We start from the raw sequence: 20,390 nt of genomic DNA, 5'->3' as shown, positions 1-20,390 counted from the left end.
GACCAATAGAATTAGTAACTTAGAATATTGTACAAATACTGACCAATAGAATTAGTAATTTAGAATATTGTACAGATACTGACCAAAAAAATTAGTAATTTAGAATATTGTACAGATACTGACCAATAGAATTAGTAACTTAGAATATTGTACAGATACTGACCAATAGAATTAGTAACTTAGAATATTGTACAGATACTGACCAATAGAATTAGTAATTTAGAATATTGTACAGATACCGACCAATAACATTAGTAACTTAGAATATTGTACAGATACCGACCAATTGAATTAGTAATTTAGAATATTGTACAGATACCGACCAATAGAATTAGTAATTTAGAATATTGTACAGATACTGACCAATAGAATTAGTAATTTAGAATATTATACAGATACCGACCAACAGAATTAGCAATTTAGAATATTGTACAGATACTGACCAACAGAATTAGCAATTTAGAATATTGTACAGATACTGACAAATAGAATTAGTAATTTAGAATATTGTACAGATACTGACAAATAGAATTAGTAATTTAGAATATTGTACAGATACTAACCAACAGAATTAGCAATTTAGAATATTATACAGATACCGACCAATAGAATTAGTAACTTAGAATATTGTACAGATACCGAACAACAGAATTAGTAATTTAGAATATTGTACAGATACTGAGCAACAGAATTAGTAATTTAGAATATTGTACAGATACTGACCAACAGAATTAGTAACTTAGAATATTGTACAGATACTGACCAATAGAATTAGTAATTTAGAATATTGTACAGATACCGACCAATAGAATTAGTAATTTAGAATATTGTACAGATACCGACCAATAGAATTAGTAATTTAGAATATTGTACAGATACCGACCAATAGCATTAGTAACTTAGAATATTGTACAGATACCGACCAATAGAATTAGTAATTTAGAATATTGTACAGATACTGACCAATAGAATTAGTAATTTAGAATATTATTAGTAACAGATACAGATACTGACCAATAGAATTAGTAATTTAGAATATTGTACAGATACCGATACCATTAGACCAATGGAATTAGTAATTTAGAATATTGTACAGATACCGACCAATAGCATTAGTACTTAGAATATTGTACAGATACTGACCAATAGAATAGTAATTAGTAGCTTAGAATATTGTACAGATACTGACCAATAGAATTAGTAATTTAGAATATTGTACAGATACTGACCAATAGAATTAGTAATTTAGAATATTGTACAGATACTGACCAATAGAATTAGTAACTTAGAATATTGTACAGATACTGACCAATAGAATTAGTAACTTAGAATATTGTACAGATACTGACCAATAGAATTAGTAATTTAATTGTACAGATACCGACCAATATTAGTAACTTAGAATATTGTACAGATACCGACCAATTGAATTAGTAATTTAGAATATTGTACAGAATTAGTAATTAATAGAATTATACAGAATACTAACTACAATTAGTAATTTAGAATATTATACAGATACCGACCAACAGAATTAGCAATTTAGAATATTGTACAGATACTGACCAACAGAATTAGCAATAGAATATTATTGTACAGACCAATAGAATTAGTAATTTAGAATATTGTACAGATACTGACAAATAGAATTAGTAATTTAGAATATTTAAAAGATACTAACCAACAGAATTATTAAGTAATTTAGAATATTATACAGATACAGACCAATAGAATTAGTAACTTAGAATATTGTACAGATACGACAATAGAATTAGTAATTTAGAATATTGTACAGATAATGAGCAACAGAATTAGTAATTTAGAATATTGTTGTGATACCGACCAACAGAATTAGTAACTTAGAATATTGTACATTGATACTGACCAATAGAATTAGTAATTTAGAATATTTAGAAATACACAAATGATACCGACCAATAGAATTAGTAATTTAGAATATTGTACAGATACCGACCAATAGAATTAGTAATTTAGAATAGACCGACCAATAGAAATTAGTAATTTAGAATATTGTACAGATACAGATACTGACCAATAGAATTAGTAATTTAGAATATTATACAGATACTGACCAATAGAATTAGTAACTTAGAATATTGTACATATACTGACCAATGGAATTAGTAATTTAGAATATTGTGCGTGATAGACCAATAGCATTAGTAGTAGCTTAGAATATTGTACAGATACTGACCAATAGAATTAGTAATTTAGAATATTGTACAGATACCGAGCAATAGAATTAGTAATTTAGAATATTGTACAGATACCGACCAATAGAATTAGTAATTTAGAATATTGTACAGGTACTGACCAATAGAATTAGTAATTTAGAATATTATACAGATACCGACCAACAGAATTAGCAATTTAGAATATTGTACAGATACTGACAAATAGAATTAGTAATTTAGAATATTGTACAGATACTGACAAATAGAATTAGTAATTTAGAATATTGTACAAATACTAACCAACAGAATTAGCAATTTAGAATATTATACAGATACCGACCAATAGAATTAGTAACTTAGAATATTGTACAGATACTGACCAATAGAATTAGTAATTTAGAATATTGTACAGATACTGACCAATAGAATTAGTAATTTAGAATATTATACAGATACCGACCAACAGAATTAGTAATTTAGAATATTGTACAGATACCGACCAACAGAATTAGTAATTTAGAATATTGTACAGATACTGACAAATAGAATTACTAATTTAGAATATTGTACAGATACTGACAAATAGAATTACTAATTTAGAATATTGTACAGATACTGACAAATAGAATTACTAATTTAGAATATTGTACAGATACTGACCAATAGAATTAAAAACAGAGGCTGTAAAGATGCAACTCAAAAAAAGTATAAATAGGCCCAACAGATAAAAGATCATAACCTTATTAGTTATTTAGGATTTTTAATCAGAGATATGGTAGTACGTGCGGTTCAAGTTCCAGGTGATCATTTTTCAATTCTTCAAACTGATCCTTGGGAATTGTACTAAAATAAATGAATGTTATAAATAAATCTGAAGGTTTGTAATGTACATAAAAACTATTCTTTGTTCTTTCTCACTTCTTATACCACAGAACTGAGGTTGGCTGATAATTAAATGTTTGGTAAAATTAGTCCAATATGACAAATTCTCACATCAACACAAGCCTGTACAATGTAAATAAACAGTTATTTTATAACATGTAATGATCACTCCTTGTACAGTTATTTTATAACATCTAATGATCACTCCTTGTACAGTTATTTTATAACATGTAATGATCACTCCTTGTACAGTTATTTTATAACATGAAATGATCACTCCTTGTACAGTTATTTTTATAACATGTAATGATCACTCCTTGTACAGTTATTTTATAACATGAAATGATCACTCCTTGTACAGTTATTTTATAACATGAAATGATCACCCCTTGTACAGTTATTTTATAACATGTAATGACCACCCTTGTACAGTTATAACGTAATGATCACTCCTTGTAGTTATTTTATAACATGAAATGATCACTCCTTGTACAGTTATTTTATAACATGAAATGATCACCCCTTGTACAGTTATTTTATAACATGAAATGATCACCCCTTGTACAGTTATTTTATAACATGTAATGACCACCCCTTGTACAGTTATAGCGTAATGATCACTCCTTGTAGTTATTTTATAACATGAAATGATCACTCCTTGTACAGTTATTTTATAACATGAAATGATCACCCTTGTACAGTTATTTTATAACATGTAATGACCACCCCTTGTACAGTTATAGCGTAATGATCACTCCTTGTAGTTATTTTATAACATGAAATGATCACTCCTTGTACAGTTATTTTATAACATGAAATGATCACTCCTTGTACAGTTATTTTATAACATGAAATGATCACTCCTTGTACAGTTATTTTATAACATGAAATGATCACCCCTTGTACAGTTATTTTATAACATGTAATGACCACCCTTGTACAGTTATAACGTAATGATCACTCCTTGTAGTTATTTTATAACATGAAATGATCACCCCTTGTACAGTTATTTTATAACATGAAATGATCACTCCTTGTACAGTTATTTTATAACATGAAATGATCACTCCTTGTACAGTTATTTTATAACATGAAATGATCACTCCTTGTACAGTTATTTTATAACTGTACTATAACTATTTTATAACTTTTATAATGTTGGAAATCACTATCCTAAACATAAAAAACTTACGTTTGAGGGGCTGTTGGATCATCTCCTAGTGTTACAGTGTCACCTTGAATCTCAGCAAAACATCTCTGACAGTAGGTATACCTGTTTTAAGGAATGCACATATGACATCAGTTACCTGGCACAGGCTTTAACTCCAAAATATCATTTTACAATTAATAAACTATCATCATTGCAAAAGCGTGCTACAATTTTCACCAAACAGAATAAAAAAATAAACTTTTACATTATTCAAAACCAAATTCTATTTAACTTTGAGGCTTGGTAAATATCAGATGGTTTCTTACAAAATGTAATAAAAATTCTCTCTCTTCTCACACTACAAAAACAAACAATTATACTGAACATGATGTTTCCTTTTCTATCAATAACAATTATACTGAACATGATGTTTCCTTTTCTATCAATAACAATTATACTGAACATGATGTTTCCTTTTCTATCAATAACAATTATACTGAACATGATGTTTCCTTTTCTATCAATAACAATTATACTGAACATGATGTTTCCTTTTCTATCAATAACAATTATACTGAACATGATGTTTCCTTTTCTATCAATAACAATTATACTGAACATGATGTTTCCTTTTCTATCAATAACAATTATACTGAACATGATGTTTCCTTTTCTATCAATAACAATTATACTGAACATGATGTTTCCTTTTCTATCAATAACAATTATACTGAACATGATGTTTCCTTTTCTATCAATAACAATTATACTGAACATGATGTTTACTGAACATGATGTTTACTGAACATGATGTTTCCTTTTCTATCAATAACAATTATACTGAACATGATGTTTCCTTTTCTATCAATAACAATTATACTGAACATGATGTTTCCTTTTCTATCAATAACATTTTAAGTTGAAAATAATAATAGGTTTTACCAGAGTAAAACTCATTGTGCATGAAACTAAAATCAATTACTTCATAACTGATGCATTATTAAACAAACTAATCAGCTACAATGAAACTAATCAAAGTTACTAACTGATGCACTGTTAAACAAACTAATCAGCTACAATGAAAAGTTACTAACTGATGCACTGTTAAACAAACTAATCAGCTACAATGAAAAGTTACTTACTGATGCATTATTAAACAAACTAATCAGCTACAATGAAAAGTTACTTACTGATGCACTGTTAAACAAACTAATCAGCTACAATGAAAGTTACTTACTGATGCATTATTAAACAAACTAATCAGCTACAATGAAAAGTTACTTACTGATGCATCATTAAACAAACTAATCAGCTACAATGAAAAGTTACTTACTGATGCACTGTTAAACAAACTAATCAGCTACAATGAAAAGTTACTAACTGATGCACTGTTAAACAAACTAATCAGCTACAATGAAAGTTACTAACTGATGCACTGTTAAACAAACTAATCAGCTACAATGAAAAGTTACTAACTGATGCACTGTTAAACAAACTAATCAGCTACAATGAAAAGTTACTTACTGATGCATTATTAAACAAACTAATCAGCTACAATGAAAAGTTACTTACTGATGCACTGTTAAACAAACTAATCAGCTACAATGAAAAGTTACTTACTGATGCATTATTAAACAAACTAATCAGCTACAATGAAAAGTTACTTACTGATGCACTGTTAAACAAACTAATCAGCTACAATGAAAAGTTACTTACTGATGCACTGTTAAACAAACTAATCAGCTACAATGAAAAGTTACTAACTGATGCACTGTTAAACAAACTAATCAGCTACAATGAAAAGTTACTTACTGATGCATTATTAAACAAACTAATCAGCTACAATGAAAAGTTACTTACTGATGCACTGTTAAACAAACTAATCAGCTACAATGAAAAGTTACTAACTGATGCACTGTTAAACAAACTAATCAGCTACAATGAAAAGTTACTTACTGATGCACTGTTAAACAAACTAATCAGCTACAATGAAAAGTTACTTACTGATGCATTATTAAACAAACTAATCAGCTACAATGAAAAGTTACTTACTGATGCACTGTTAAACAAACTAATCAGCTACAATGAAAAGTTACTTACTGATGCACTGTTAAACAAACTAATCAGCTACAATGAAAAGTTACTAACTGATGCACTGTTAAACAAACTAATCAGCTACAATGAAAAGTTACTTACTGATGCACTGTTAAACAAACTAATCAGCTACAATGAAAAGTTACTTACTGATGCACTGTTAAACAAACTAATCAGCTACAATGAAAAGTTACTTACTGATGCACTGTTAAACAAACTAATCAGCTACAATGAAAAGTTACTTACTGATGCATTATTAAACAAACTAATCAGCTACAATGAAAAGTTACTTACTGATGCACTGTTAAACAAACTAATCAGCTACAATGAAAAGTTACTTACTGATGCACTGTTAAACAAACTAATCAGCTACAATGAAAAGTTACTTACTGATGCACTGTTAAACAAACTAATCAGCTACAATGAAAAGTTACTTACTGATGCACTGTTAAACAAACTAATCAGCTACAATGAAAAGTTACTTACTGATGCACTGTTAAACAAACTAATCAGCTACAATGAAAAGTTACTTACTGATGCACTGTTAAACAAACTAATCAGCTACAATGAAAAGTTACTTACTGATGCACTGTTAAACAAACTAATCAGCTACAATGAAAAGTTACTTACTGATGCACTGTTAAACAAACTAATCAGCTACAATGAAAAGTTACTTACTGATGCACTGTTAAACAAACTAATCAGCTACAATGAAAAGTTACTTACTGATGCACTGTTAAACAAACTAATCAGCTACAATGAAAAGTTACTTACTGATGCACTGTTAAACAAACTAATCAGCTACAATGAAAAGTTACTTACTGATGCACTGTTAAACAAACTAATCAGCTACAATGAAAAGTTACTTACTGATGCACTGTTAAACAAACTAATCAGCTACAATGAAAAGTTACTTACTGATGCACTGTTAAACAAACTAATCAGCTACAATGAAAAGTTACTTACTGATGCACTGTTAAACAAACTAATCAGCTACAATGAAAAGTTACTTACTGATGCACTGTTAAACAAACTAATCAGCTACAATGAAAAGTTACTTACTGATGCACTGTTAAACAAACTAATCAGCTACAATGAAAAGTTACTTACTGATGCACTGTTAAACAAACTAATCAGCTACAATGAAAAGTTACTTACTGATGCACTGTTAAACAAACTAATCAGCTACAATGAAAAGTTACTTACTGATGCACTGTTAAACAAACTAATCAGCTACAATGAAAAGTTACTTACTGATGCACTGTTAAACAAACTAATCAGCTACAATGAAAAGTTACTTACTGATGCACTGTTAAACAAACTAATCAGCTACAATGAAAAGTTACTTACTGATGCACTGTTAAACAAACTAATCAGCTACAATGAAAAGTTACTTACTGATGCACTGTTAAACAAACTAATCAGCTACAATGAAAAGTTACTTACTGATGCACTGTTAAACAAACTAATCAGCTACAATGAAAAGTTACTTACTGATGCACTGTTAAACAAACTAATCAGCTACAATGAAAAGTTACTTACTGATGCACTGTTAAACAAACTAATCAGCTACAATGAAAAGTTACTTACTGATGCACTGTTAAACAAACTAATCAGCTACAATGAAAAGTTACTTACTGATGCATTATTAAACAAACTAATCAGCTACAATGAAAAGTTACTACTGATGCACTGTTAAACAAACTAATCAGCTACAATGAAAAGTTACTTACTGATGCACTGTTAAACAAACTAATCAGCTACAATGAAAAGTTACTTACTGATGCACTGTTAAACAAACTAATCAGCTACAATGAAAAGTTACTTACTGATGCACTGTTAAACAAACTAATCAGCTACAATGAAAAGTTACTTACTGATGCACTGTTAAACAAACTAATCAGCTACAATGAAAAGTTACTTACTGATGCACTGTTAAACAAACTAATCAGCTACAATGAAAAGTTACTTACTGATGCACTGATGCACTGTTAAACAAACTAATCAGCTACAATGAAAAGTTACTTACTGATGCACTGTTAAACAAACTAATCAGCTACAATGAAAAGTTACTTACTGATGCACTGTTAAACAAACTAATCAGCTACAATGAAAAGTTACTTACTGATGCACTGTTAAACAAACTAATCAGCTACAATGAAAAGTTACTTACTGATGCATTATTAAACAAACTAATCAGCTACAATGAAAAGTTACTTACTGATGCACTGTTAAACAAACTAATCAGCTACAATGAAAAGTTACTTACTGATGCACTATTAAACAAACTAATCAGCTACAATGAAAAGTTACTTACTGATGCACTGTTAAACAAACTAATCAGCTACAATGAAAAGTTACTTACTGATGCACTGTTAAACAAACTAATCAGCTACAATGAAAAGTTACTTACTGATGCACTGTTAAACAAACTAATCAGCTACAATGAAAAGTTACTTACTGATGCATTGTTAAACAAACTAATCAGCTACAATGAAAAGTTACTTACTGATGCACTGTTAAACAAACTAATCAGCTACAATGAAAAGTTACTTACTGATGCACTGTTAAACAAACTAATCAGCTACAATGAAAAGTTACTTACTGATGCACTGTTAAACAAACTAATCAGCTACAATGAAAAGTTACTTACTGATGCACTGTTAAACAAACTAATCAGCTACAATGAAAAGTTACTTACTGATGCACTGTTAAACAAACTAATCAGCTACAATGAAAAGTTACTTACTGATGTTGTTAAACAAACTAATCAGCTACAATGAAAAGTTACTTACTGATGCACTGTTAAACAAACTAATCAGCTACAATGAAAAGTTACTTACTGATGCACTGTTAAACAAACTAATCAGCTACAATGAAAAGTTACTTACTGATGCACTGTTAAACAAACTAATCAGCTACAATGAAAAGTTACTTACTGATGCACTGTTAAACAAACTAATCAGCTACAATGAAAAGTTACTTACTGATGCACTGTTAAACAAACTAATCAGCTACAATGAAAAGTTACTTACTGATGCACTGTTAAACAAACTAATCAGCTACAATGAAAAGTTACTTACTGATGCACTGTTAAACAAACTAATCAGCTACAATGAAAAGTTACTTACTGATGCACTGTTAAACAAACTAATCAGCTACAATGAAAAGTTACTTACTGATGCACTGTTAAACAAACTAATCAGCTACAATGAAAAGTTACTTACTGATGCACTGTTAAACAAACTAATCAGCTACAATGAAAAGTTACTTACTGATGCACTGTTAAACAAACTAATCAGCTACAATGAAAAGTTACTTACTGATGCACTGTTAAACAAACTAATCAGCTACAATGAAAAGTTACTTACTGATGCACTGTTAAACAAACTAATCAGCTACAATGAAAAGTTACTTACTGATGCACTGTTAAACAAACTAATCAGCTACAATGAAAAGTTACTTACTGATGCACTGTTAAACAAACTAATCAGCTACAATGAAAAGTTACTTACTGATGCACTGTTAAACAAACTAATCAGCTACAATGAAAAGTTACTTACTGATGCACTGTTAAACAAACTAATCAGCTACAATGAAAAGTTACTTACTGATGCACTGTTAAACAAACTAATCAGCTACAATGAAAAGTTACTTACTGATGCACTGTTAAACAAACTAATCAGCTACAATGAAAAGTTACTTACTGATGCACTGTTAAACAAACTAATCAGCTACAATGAAAAGTTACTTACTGATGCACTGTTAAACAAACTAATCAGCTACAATGAAAAGTTACTTACTGATGCACTGTTAAACAAACTAATCAGCTACAATGAAAAGTTACTTACTGATGCACTGTTAAACAAACTAATCAGCTACAATGAAAAGTTACTTACTGATGCACTGTTAAACAAACTAATCAGCTACAATGAAAAGTTACTTACTGATGCACTGTTAAACAAACTAATCAGCTACAATGAAAAGTTACTTACTGATGCACTGTTAAACAAACTAATCAGCTACAATGAAAAGTTACTTACTGATGCACTGTTAAACAAACTAATCAGCTACAATGAAAAGTTACTTACTGATGCACTGTTAAACAAACTAATCAGCTACAATGAAAAGTTACTTACTGATGCACTGTTAAACAAACTAATCAGCTACAATGAAAAGTTACTTACTGATGCACTGTTAAACAAACTAATCAGCTACAATGAAAAGTTACTTACTGATGCACTGTTAAACAAACTAATCAGCTACAATGAAAAGTTACTTACTGATGCACTGTTAAACAAACTAATCAGCTACAATGAAAAGTTACTTACTGATGCACTGTTAAACAAACTAATCAGCTACAATGAAAAGTTACTTACTGATGCACTGTTAAACAAACTAATCAGCTACAATGAAAAGTTACTTACTGATGCACTGTTAAACAAACTAATCAGCTACAATGAAAAGTTACTTACTGATGCACTGTTAAACAAACTAATCAGCTACAATGAAAAGTTACTTACTGATGCACTGTTAAACAAACTAATCAGCTACAATGAAAAGTTACTTACTGATGCACTGTTAAACAAACTAATCAGCTACAATGAAAGTTACTTACTGATGCACTGTTAAACAAACTAATCAGCTACAATGAAAAGTTACTTACTGATGCACTGTTAAACAAACTAATCAGCTACAATGAAAAGTTACTTACTGATGCACTGTTAAACAAACTAATCAGCTACAATGAAAAGTTACTTACTGATGCACTGTTAAACAAACTAATCAGCTACAATGAAAAGTTACTTACTGATGCACTGTTAAACAAACTAATCAGCTACAATGAAAAGTTACTTACTGATGCACTGTTAAACAAACTAATCAGCTACAATGAAAAGTTACTTACTGATGCACTGTTAAACAAACTAATCAGCTACAATGAAAGTTACTTACTGATGCACTGTTAAACAAACTAATCAGCTACAATGAAAAGTTACTTACTGATGCACTGTTAAACAAACTAATCAGCTACAATGAAAAGTTACTTACTGATGCACTGTTAAACAAACTAATCAGCTACAATGAAAAGTTACTTACTGATGCACTGTTAAACAAACTAATCAGCTACAATGAAAAGTTACTTACTGATGCACTGTTAAACAAACTAATCAGCTACAATGAAAAGTTACTTACTGATGCACTGTTAAACAAACTAATCAGCTACAATGAAAAGTTACTTACTGATGCAGTTAAACAAACTAATCAGCTACAATGAAAAGTTACTTACTGATATTAAACAAACTAATCAGCTACAATGAAAAGTTACTTACTGATGCACTGTTAAACAAACTAATCAGCTACAATGAAAAGTTACTTACTGATGCACTGTTAAACAAACTAATCAGCTACAATGAAAAGTTACTAACTGATGCACTGTTAAACAAACTAATCAGCTACAATGAAAAGTTACTTACTGATGCACTGTTAAACAAACTAATCAGCTACAATGAAAAGTTACTTACTGATGCACTGTTAAACAAACTAATCAGCTACAATGAAACTAATCAAAGTTACTAACTGATGCACTGTTAAACAAACTAATCAGCTACAATGAAAAGTTACTAACTGATGCACTGTTAAACAAACTAATCAGCTACAATGAAAAGTTACTTACTGATGCACTGTTAAACAAACTAATCAGCTACAATGAAAAGTTACTAACTGATGCACTGTTAAACAAACTAATCAGCTACAATGAAAAGTTACTTACTGATGCATTATTAAACAAACTAATCAGCTACAATGAAACTAATCAAAATTACTTACTGATGCACTGTTAAACAAACTAATCAGCTGTAATGAAACTGATCAAAGTTACTAACTGATGCACTGTTAAACAAACTAATCAGCTACAATGAAACTAATCAAAGTTACTAACTGATGCACTGTTATGCAAACTAATCAGTTTCAACGAAACTAATCAAAGTTACTAACCTGTTTTGATAACTCCAGTATTTTGCATCCCTTGGTATGGTACAAAGTTGCTTGCCATAGCAACACAAGACTTGGGGCTGAAAAACATACTTTCTTCCACAACAGTAACCAAGAGATTGCATGACTGGGTCTATTTCTTGCTCAAAAACTTCTGCAAGCTGCATGAAACAAAATATAAAGTATGTTTTAATTATTCCATGTTAGTTTATGGCAGCATTATGCATAGCATAAATCTCATTTCAAGTGAATAACACTATCCCACAAACAAAAATGTTTTCAAAAAATTAAAACAAAATCAAACATACAAATATACCTTTGTACAATATCTATAAACACGGGATGTTTTCCTATTATACAACCAGGCATTATCAAACATCAACCATAAGTCATCCACATACTGCCATGGATCTTGGTACTGTCCAGTATCTAGCTTTTCGTTTAATAGTCGATAAATCCATTGGCTTCGAATTATGTCAAAGTAATCCTGCACAAACACATTAATAAGCATATTCATAAATATAAGCACACACACAAAGAATTACACTCAGCTAATTAAGCAAGATGTAAATATTTTTGATGGCATTATCATAAGAATACACATTTCTGATCTGTAAACAACGTAAACTTGATAACAGTAACATTATCACACACTATAATGACTTAATTAAAATATATAGTTTCACACTTCTATTAGAGTAAAGCATCAATGCTAAAAAAGCCTTTGAATATCTGAGATAAACAGGAACGTTCTCAAGAGATTCTGACAAATTCCATTACAGAATCAAAAGGCTGTCTAATGTATAAAACACAGATAAACAGAAATACCAAATTAAAGAACACAAACAACACTTACGGGATCTGCAGTAGCTGTGGGTCAACTGGTTGTCTGAAAGGTAATGACTCAGGATCTTGTCTGTACAACTTCTCTAGCGTAGGCATCAGTGCTTGGCGTAATTCATCAGGCTTGAAAACTGGAACAAAATGAAACTGTAAGTAGCAGTTTAACAACAACCAAACAACTTGGTTAATTCATACTAAGATATATAATGTGCAATTTTATACAAATGAAGATATCAACATCTCAAGTTATTCTGAATTACTTACATTAGAAACATTCATACAGTAACCTTGTCAACCAAACAGAAAACAATTGACTTATTAATTTTAATTACAAGAACAAAAGCCACCACTTACACAAGAAAGAAATGTATAAATTTCTGAGAATCATGTTCATGTTCTAATTATAGAATATTAGTAATAAACTCTGGTATCAATATATTTTTATTATCTTAAATATCCATATGTATAGAATTATTAAATATTGCTACATATATATATTAGGTTGAGGAATAATTCGTGAGCGTTTTTAAATAATTTCATTCAAGCATTACATGCAAGACTATACAATACTTCAATGCATGAGCACATTACACCCAAAACATTTATTATGATACTTTATTTCATGTAATACCTAGGTATATAGTATGCACTGTTTTAAACGAAATTGCAAGAAATTAAATGCGAAAAGCAGATGGTGTCGAAAATGCTCGATTTTGTCCACTTGACATTCCATTTAATGAGCTGAAAATGAAAGCAAAAATTAAAGACATATGAAAATCAAACACACCATCTATTAGAGCAAAAATTATCTACCAAATGACATGAAATATTTTTGAAAGCGTTTCATTTATGAATATATTTTTTTAACTTGAAAAAATGCTCACGAATTATTCCTCAACCCAATATAAAAAAGAAATATACAAAAATAACATATCCTTACAAAATAACTTGACTGAGTACTATAAAGCCTTATCTTCTTACATTAAAAGAGCATGGCTAAAATAAACAGTATATATACCTAAATACACTGTCCAAAATAGAAATAAATAAAAATCCTATAACCAGAGTGCTTTTGAAAGAAGTACTTTTCTTCTCAGGAGTAAATTGGGACTTCTTGAACCTATGTGTTTTTTAATATCATCCAATGTCCAAATGATGTCCATATACCTAAATACTAAGTCCAAGAAGTATCAATTTACCTAAATTCAATGTCCAAATAGTGTCTATATACCTAAATACAACAACCAAGAAATATCAAATACAATCAATTTTCAAATGATAAACAGATGTCTACATACAAAGTAAAGATGATACCAAAGTCTCTAAACACTAAATCCACATAATACAAATTATGTTTAATAAATACTTCAACATTGTAAACAAACACTATTGTTTGTTTATATTATTCTACACCAGATTATTATTTGCTTTCTAGAAGAAATAACTGGAAGTAGCGTGTTAAAACAAACATTTTTTCAGTCAATTACTAACTTCTGGTGTTCAATTTTATTAGTATAACCAATGTCTTTCATGGTAAGTTACATATCTCCATGCACAAGTTTGTAACTAAATTATCATTATATCTTTCCAATGTAGATGGGTTAAATTACACATACCACAACCTTCTAGAGGGTTTCACTCAACCTTCTACAGGGTTAAACTGCACATACCACAACCTTCTACAGGGTTTCACTCAAAATTTAATACAATAATGTTATTACCATTGTATTTTATTATAAAGCTGTGTTTTACAAATCTTTTCACAAAACCAGTAAGTAACCTTGTTTACCTTTCAATTAGATTACCATTGAAAAGCAGTGTCTTACAATAAAATATATTATAAACAAACAATATTTCTTTTTATGATGGCCTTCATTCACCCGTAATAGCTCCAAATAATCAAGTTCAGCAGAGCGGAACTTCAAGTACTGTCCTTCTTTTATATGAAAACTTACCTTTTTTGTTAGGTTTTGGTTTGGGGGGTGGTTGAGCAGCTTCTGAGACATCTGGTTTGACATCGCTGGCCAAAGTTGGCAGTTCTCCATCATTTGTACTGGCCGCAGGAGTTGACAACTCTACTTTTACAGAAACGGGTCCTTCTTTTCTGGTTGTAAAACATTCAGACTTAACATATCCTGCAGTAGAACTATCATCCGCAGGCTCTTGCTTTGTTTCAACTTTCATACCTTTCTCACATTGTGGAGTCTTAGAATCCTGTTTTATCTCAGCTTTCCCCTCTTTGATCTCAGTGGTGTCTACTTCCATTTTGATTTCTAAACTAGCAGGAGTGGTTACTTGGAGACTTAAGGCTGGGACACTGGTAATGGAGGGTGAGTCCATCTTAGATATACTTTGTATTGTTGTGCTAGAACAAGTCACGGTGCACATCATGTCTTTTTTAGAAGCTACTCCCTCGGAGTTACCAGTAACAGACAATCCTTGAGGAGTTGAAACTTGAGAAAGCGGAGAGCGATCTGCTGTGGTTGGTGTTGTTTTTGTTGATTCTCTTGAAGATGTTGCAGCTGTTTCTGGAAACTCTGAGGAGTAGATGGGCGGCTTCTTGTTGTTCCTGGTACCGAGGCTGCTCTCGGGGGCTGCTGGATAGGAGTTTGGTTTGACTGGGGCTGGGGAGTTGATGATTGAGGAATGGGTTGAGTATGAGATGGAGAAGAGGGTAACATCTGAGGGGACAAACCTGGCAGGTGCTTGCCCGATATCTGACTACCTTGTGGGGGTTCCTGGATGTGTAACCTACTGGTCTAGAAAAATAAACATAAATGCGGTAAAAATTACATCATACTTACTGGCCAGACGGTCACAAAAACTTTCCAGTTATTAAGAATACAATCATAACTGCAATTCAGGTAAAAAGACATTCACTATTCTGAAAAGTTAAAACAACAAGCAGCTAATCACTTTTCCATCTTCCAAATACAAACATATAAAACTATTGTTGTAGTTTACTACTTGAATCACCTTTTACAATGTCATTCACTAAAAAAATCATTCATGTTACTTTACAAACAGAATGTTTAATATTCTATTATCCAGGCAAGAACTTCATTAAAAATTTTGAACAAAAACACTTAAACAAAACTAAGTAATTAGTATATTAAGATTTTATTAACCTTCATAATACCAACAAGGTTTTATACCATCAGTGTTCACATACTGTATCATACAGAATAATTTTCAGTTTTTTTATGTTAAGATACCCAGATAGCAATCAAATCAGTTAAATCATGAATCCCAGAACTAATATACAAGGATGACTGCTGTATAGATTGTAGTTTTGTACACACAGAAGTCTGAAACCAACTGCATTATAAGATACAAAGAAATCTGGAACAAAACAGTTTCTGAAAATGTATTTAAAAGTAGAAGGAATTTCCACAGGTTCAACCAGTAATCTTAGAATTCAACTGTGTTGAATACTACTGTTTACACGCGTTTAATATAAGCTTTAAACATGGGAAGTCACTGGATGCTATAATGATATATATTTTAGATAACTTCACGTGCAAGTAAATTAACATGAAAAATTAATAAAGCATGGCCAAACATTTTCTAATGTTGTATGGATCGAGCCATATCTGTGAAACTTTTTCACTAAAGACTGTTAAGGTAATGAGCTTTCCGTTCACACAGTAACATATCTAAAACTGTCAAGTTTTACACTTACTGGAGATCTGAGATTGCCATAAACAGGTGATGTTATCTCTATCTGACCAGACTGTCCTATAAGTTGGTTTTCCTGGTGTTGAGGTGGCACCAGCTAAAATACACAAATTTACAAAACTAACTACAACATACCATGTGATATACATATTATACATACCATCAATCAGATTATAACATTACATACAACCAAAGTGTACATTACGATACCTTACTAACATTAATTTCACCATGACTACATTACTAGTTATGTCTTGAATATCCATTCACCTTAGAATTAATCTGGACTTCACGGAAGCAGTACAAGTGAAGTTTAACTTAATAAATAATGTGTCATGATCCAAACATGATTTAAGAACTAATAATATTCTAACAACATTCCAGTATTAAGGATATTTTACTCATTACTTATGCAAAATAATATTCTCACAACAGTTCAGTATTAAGGATATTTTACTCATTATTTATGTAATAATTATATTCTCACAACAGTTCAGTATTAAGGATATTTTACTCATTATTTATGTAATAAAATATTCTCACAACAGTTCAGTATTAAGGATATTTTACTCATTATTTATGTAATAATAATATTCTCACAACAGTTCAGTATTAAGGATATTTTACTCTTGATGTAATAATAATATTCTCACAATAGTTCAGTATTAAGGATATTTTACTCATTATTTATGTTATAATAATATTCTCACAACAGTCCAGTATTAAGGATATTTTACTCTTGATGTAATAATAATATTCTCACAACAGTTCAGTATTAAGGATATTTTACTCTTGATGTAATAATAATATTCTCACAACAGTTGAGTATTAAGGATATTTTACTCATTATTTATGTAATAATAATATTCTCACAACAGTTCAGTATTAAGGATATTTTACTCATTATTTATGTTATAATAATATTCTCACAACAGTTCAGTATTATAAGGATATTTTACTCTTTATTTATGTAATAATAATATTCTCACAACAGTCCAGTATTAAGGATATTTTACTCATTATTTATGTAATAATAATATTCTAACAACAGTCCAGTACTAAGGATATTTTACTCATTATTTATGTAATAATAATATTCTAACAACAGTCCAGTATTAAGGATATTTTACTCTTGATGTAATAATAATATTCTCACAACAGTCCAGTATTAAGGATATTTTACTCACAACAGTTCGGTATTGATGTAATAATAATATTCTCACAATAGTTCAGTAATAAGGATATTTTACTCATTATTTATGTAATAATAATATTCTCACAACAGTCCAGTATTAATGGGATATTTTACTCTTGATGTAATAATAATATTTCTCACAATAGTTCAGTATTAAGGATATTTTACTCATTATTTATGTAATAATATTCTCACAAAGTTCAGTATTGGTGCTGGAGCTGATACTGAATTTCCAATTTTTTTTAAAACCACAGTCTAATTTCAAACCTATGGTTTTAGATATTAGAAGATTTGTGATTTATTTAAATTTAATTCTTAGAACTTTCAAGTGTGTGCATGTTTTATCTTAGCAAAGCCACATCAGGCTATCTGTCGAGGTCCACCAAGGGGAATCAAACCCCTGATGTTAGTGTTTGTAAATCCATAAACTTACCACTGTACAAGTGGGGACAACTTAGAAGTGAAAGTATGGAAGAATATAAATATTTTATCTGTCATATCCACATACCAGTAACATGATTCATTAACACTCCTGAAAAGTGGGGCCTAATAGGCCCCAGAGCAACTTGAAAGGTTATTAATATTAGACTAATAATTTTGTATTTAAACGAAATTGCCATTTAAATCCATTAATGAATGGATTAACGAGATTTCCACTGTCACTATCTACTATCTAGCAAAACCACAGCCAGGAGAGCGGGCTTGGAGAAATCAGGACTAGAAAGCGTCTTTTTGGTAGAGGGTGTTAAGCCTGCTGGAATATTAAAACACAACAACTGTTTAGCCCTTTCACAATGAGATTGGGATATAACACACAAGTTCATCTACACATGTTCACACATTAAGTTTTTTGTACTATAATGTTTGATACAGCATGTGTATCTTCACAAAATTTGGTTGACTTTTAGTAATGGTTACAAGTTTTTTATACCCCAAAAAAATCAGATATTTTAATAAAATATTTTTTTCTATAGATTTATTTGTGAAAATAGTCTGTTTTTTATCACTAGAATTAGTATAAAAGTGATTTCATGTAACAATTGTTAAAGCTATTCTTTGTCCTAAATATTTGAGATATTATTTGTGTAATCTCTAAAACTTTCTAAACACATGTCAAATGTTTGTTTTCAGTAAGACTTTATGTTATTTTCTATAGTCTAACCACGTGAGTCTGTCATTTGATCAATCTTGTAACCATCATAAAAATAAGGAATTATGCTTTTTCATGCTACAATGATTACATATTATAACACGATAACATGAATGTTTGGTGTATGTAGCTTAAGCCTTATAACACTAAATTTGAACATATATATTTATTATTATTATAATTACCTTCCAATCATACATGCATAACATTACGTTACCTTGCACTTTGACACGGTGCCGCGTGCACTCAAGTCCGCGTTTCCAGTAATATAAAACTGATCTTCCCTGTCTTGACTGTGTTTTAGTGAATTTGTATTTTGTAATGTACAGTCACATTTCAATTATTATACATATGTATGTATATAGATTACTACTATTTAGATATAAATTATTTTTCTTAAAATATAGAACAATAAATCAAGTAAAGCAAACAATTATCTCTTCTTGCTACGACCTTTGAACTCAGTTGTTGCTGGATATAGGCTGCTAAGCCTTTTATAGTTTCTCACTTGGAGGATATCAAACAGTTATTTTAAGTTTTATATATACAGTTGAATAACCAGAAAATCATGAATAACTACACTGATACCACAGAATTCCACTATAACTTATTAAGTTTAGTAACTAGGATTTATTCAGATTTTAAAAAAACAAAACTTTTACTTTTTTAAGTTAATTTGATATGCCTCCTAGCATGGTAAGAGTTCTTGTAATCACTCCATATGTACATCACATACTGGATACAAAGTTTAACGATGAAAATATCTGCTCTACTCAAGGCCTTAAGAGTTGCCATGACTAGACTTACGAAACTTGTCTTGCTTTCACAGGATCGTTTGAGCTGAGAGTAGCCTTCCAAGTCCTGAACCAATCTGGGAGTTAGAAAAGGGAATGGTACGGTTCCAGCACTTATTCCCCAAGAGATACAGATGTGGTGCTTGTGACATTTCCTGTGTGGGTCACATTATTAAAATAAGGTTGCTGTGGACCAAGAGGGGTCATGGGATCGTTATTTGAGTTTGTTAAATTGAAGTGGCCCTGGTTAACATCCATTCCTGTTGAGTTAGGCAGCTGGTTATTGGTCACACTAGAAAAAAAATCATTTCTTGGTCCAGGGATAGTTATATTTGGTGGAGGTATTCTCTGATGGTTTGCAAGATGAGACATCTCAGACACTCTTGGCTGAGGAGTTAGCAGTGACGGTGACAGATCT

The 20,390-nt window shown here is 30.3% G+C and overlaps 1 protein-coding gene across 1 annotated transcript; it reads right to left on the bottom strand.

Annotated features, from left to right (window-relative positions):
- Nucleotides 1-2,959: 2,959 nt before the first annotated feature.
- LOC143241995 (histone lysine acetyltransferase CREBBP-like) lies at nt 2,960-16,937 on the bottom strand. The gene is made up of 7 exons (XM_076485338.1): nt 16,838-16,937; nt 15,111-15,914; nt 13,169-13,286; nt 12,629-12,776; nt 12,316-12,473; nt 4,270-4,350; nt 2,960-3,038 (listed from the first exon to the last, which is right to left on the bottom strand). The coding sequence occupies exons 2-7, from the start codon at nt 15,544-15,546 to the stop codon at nt 2,960-2,962; spliced, it is 1,020 nt and encodes a 339-aa protein (XP_076341453.1). The 5' UTR covers nt 15,547-15,914; nt 16,838-16,937.
- Nucleotides 16,938-20,390: the final 3,453 nt, after the last annotated feature.

This window comes from Tachypleus tridentatus, unplaced genomic scaffold (genome assembly GCF_004210375.1).
Source record: "Tachypleus tridentatus isolate NWPU-2018 unplaced genomic scaffold, ASM421037v1 Hic_cluster_1, whole genome shotgun sequence".
NCBI lineage: Eukaryota > Metazoa > Arthropoda > Merostomata > Xiphosura > Limulidae > Tachypleus > Tachypleus tridentatus.
This window is presented reverse-complemented; position numbering and strand designations above follow the sequence as displayed.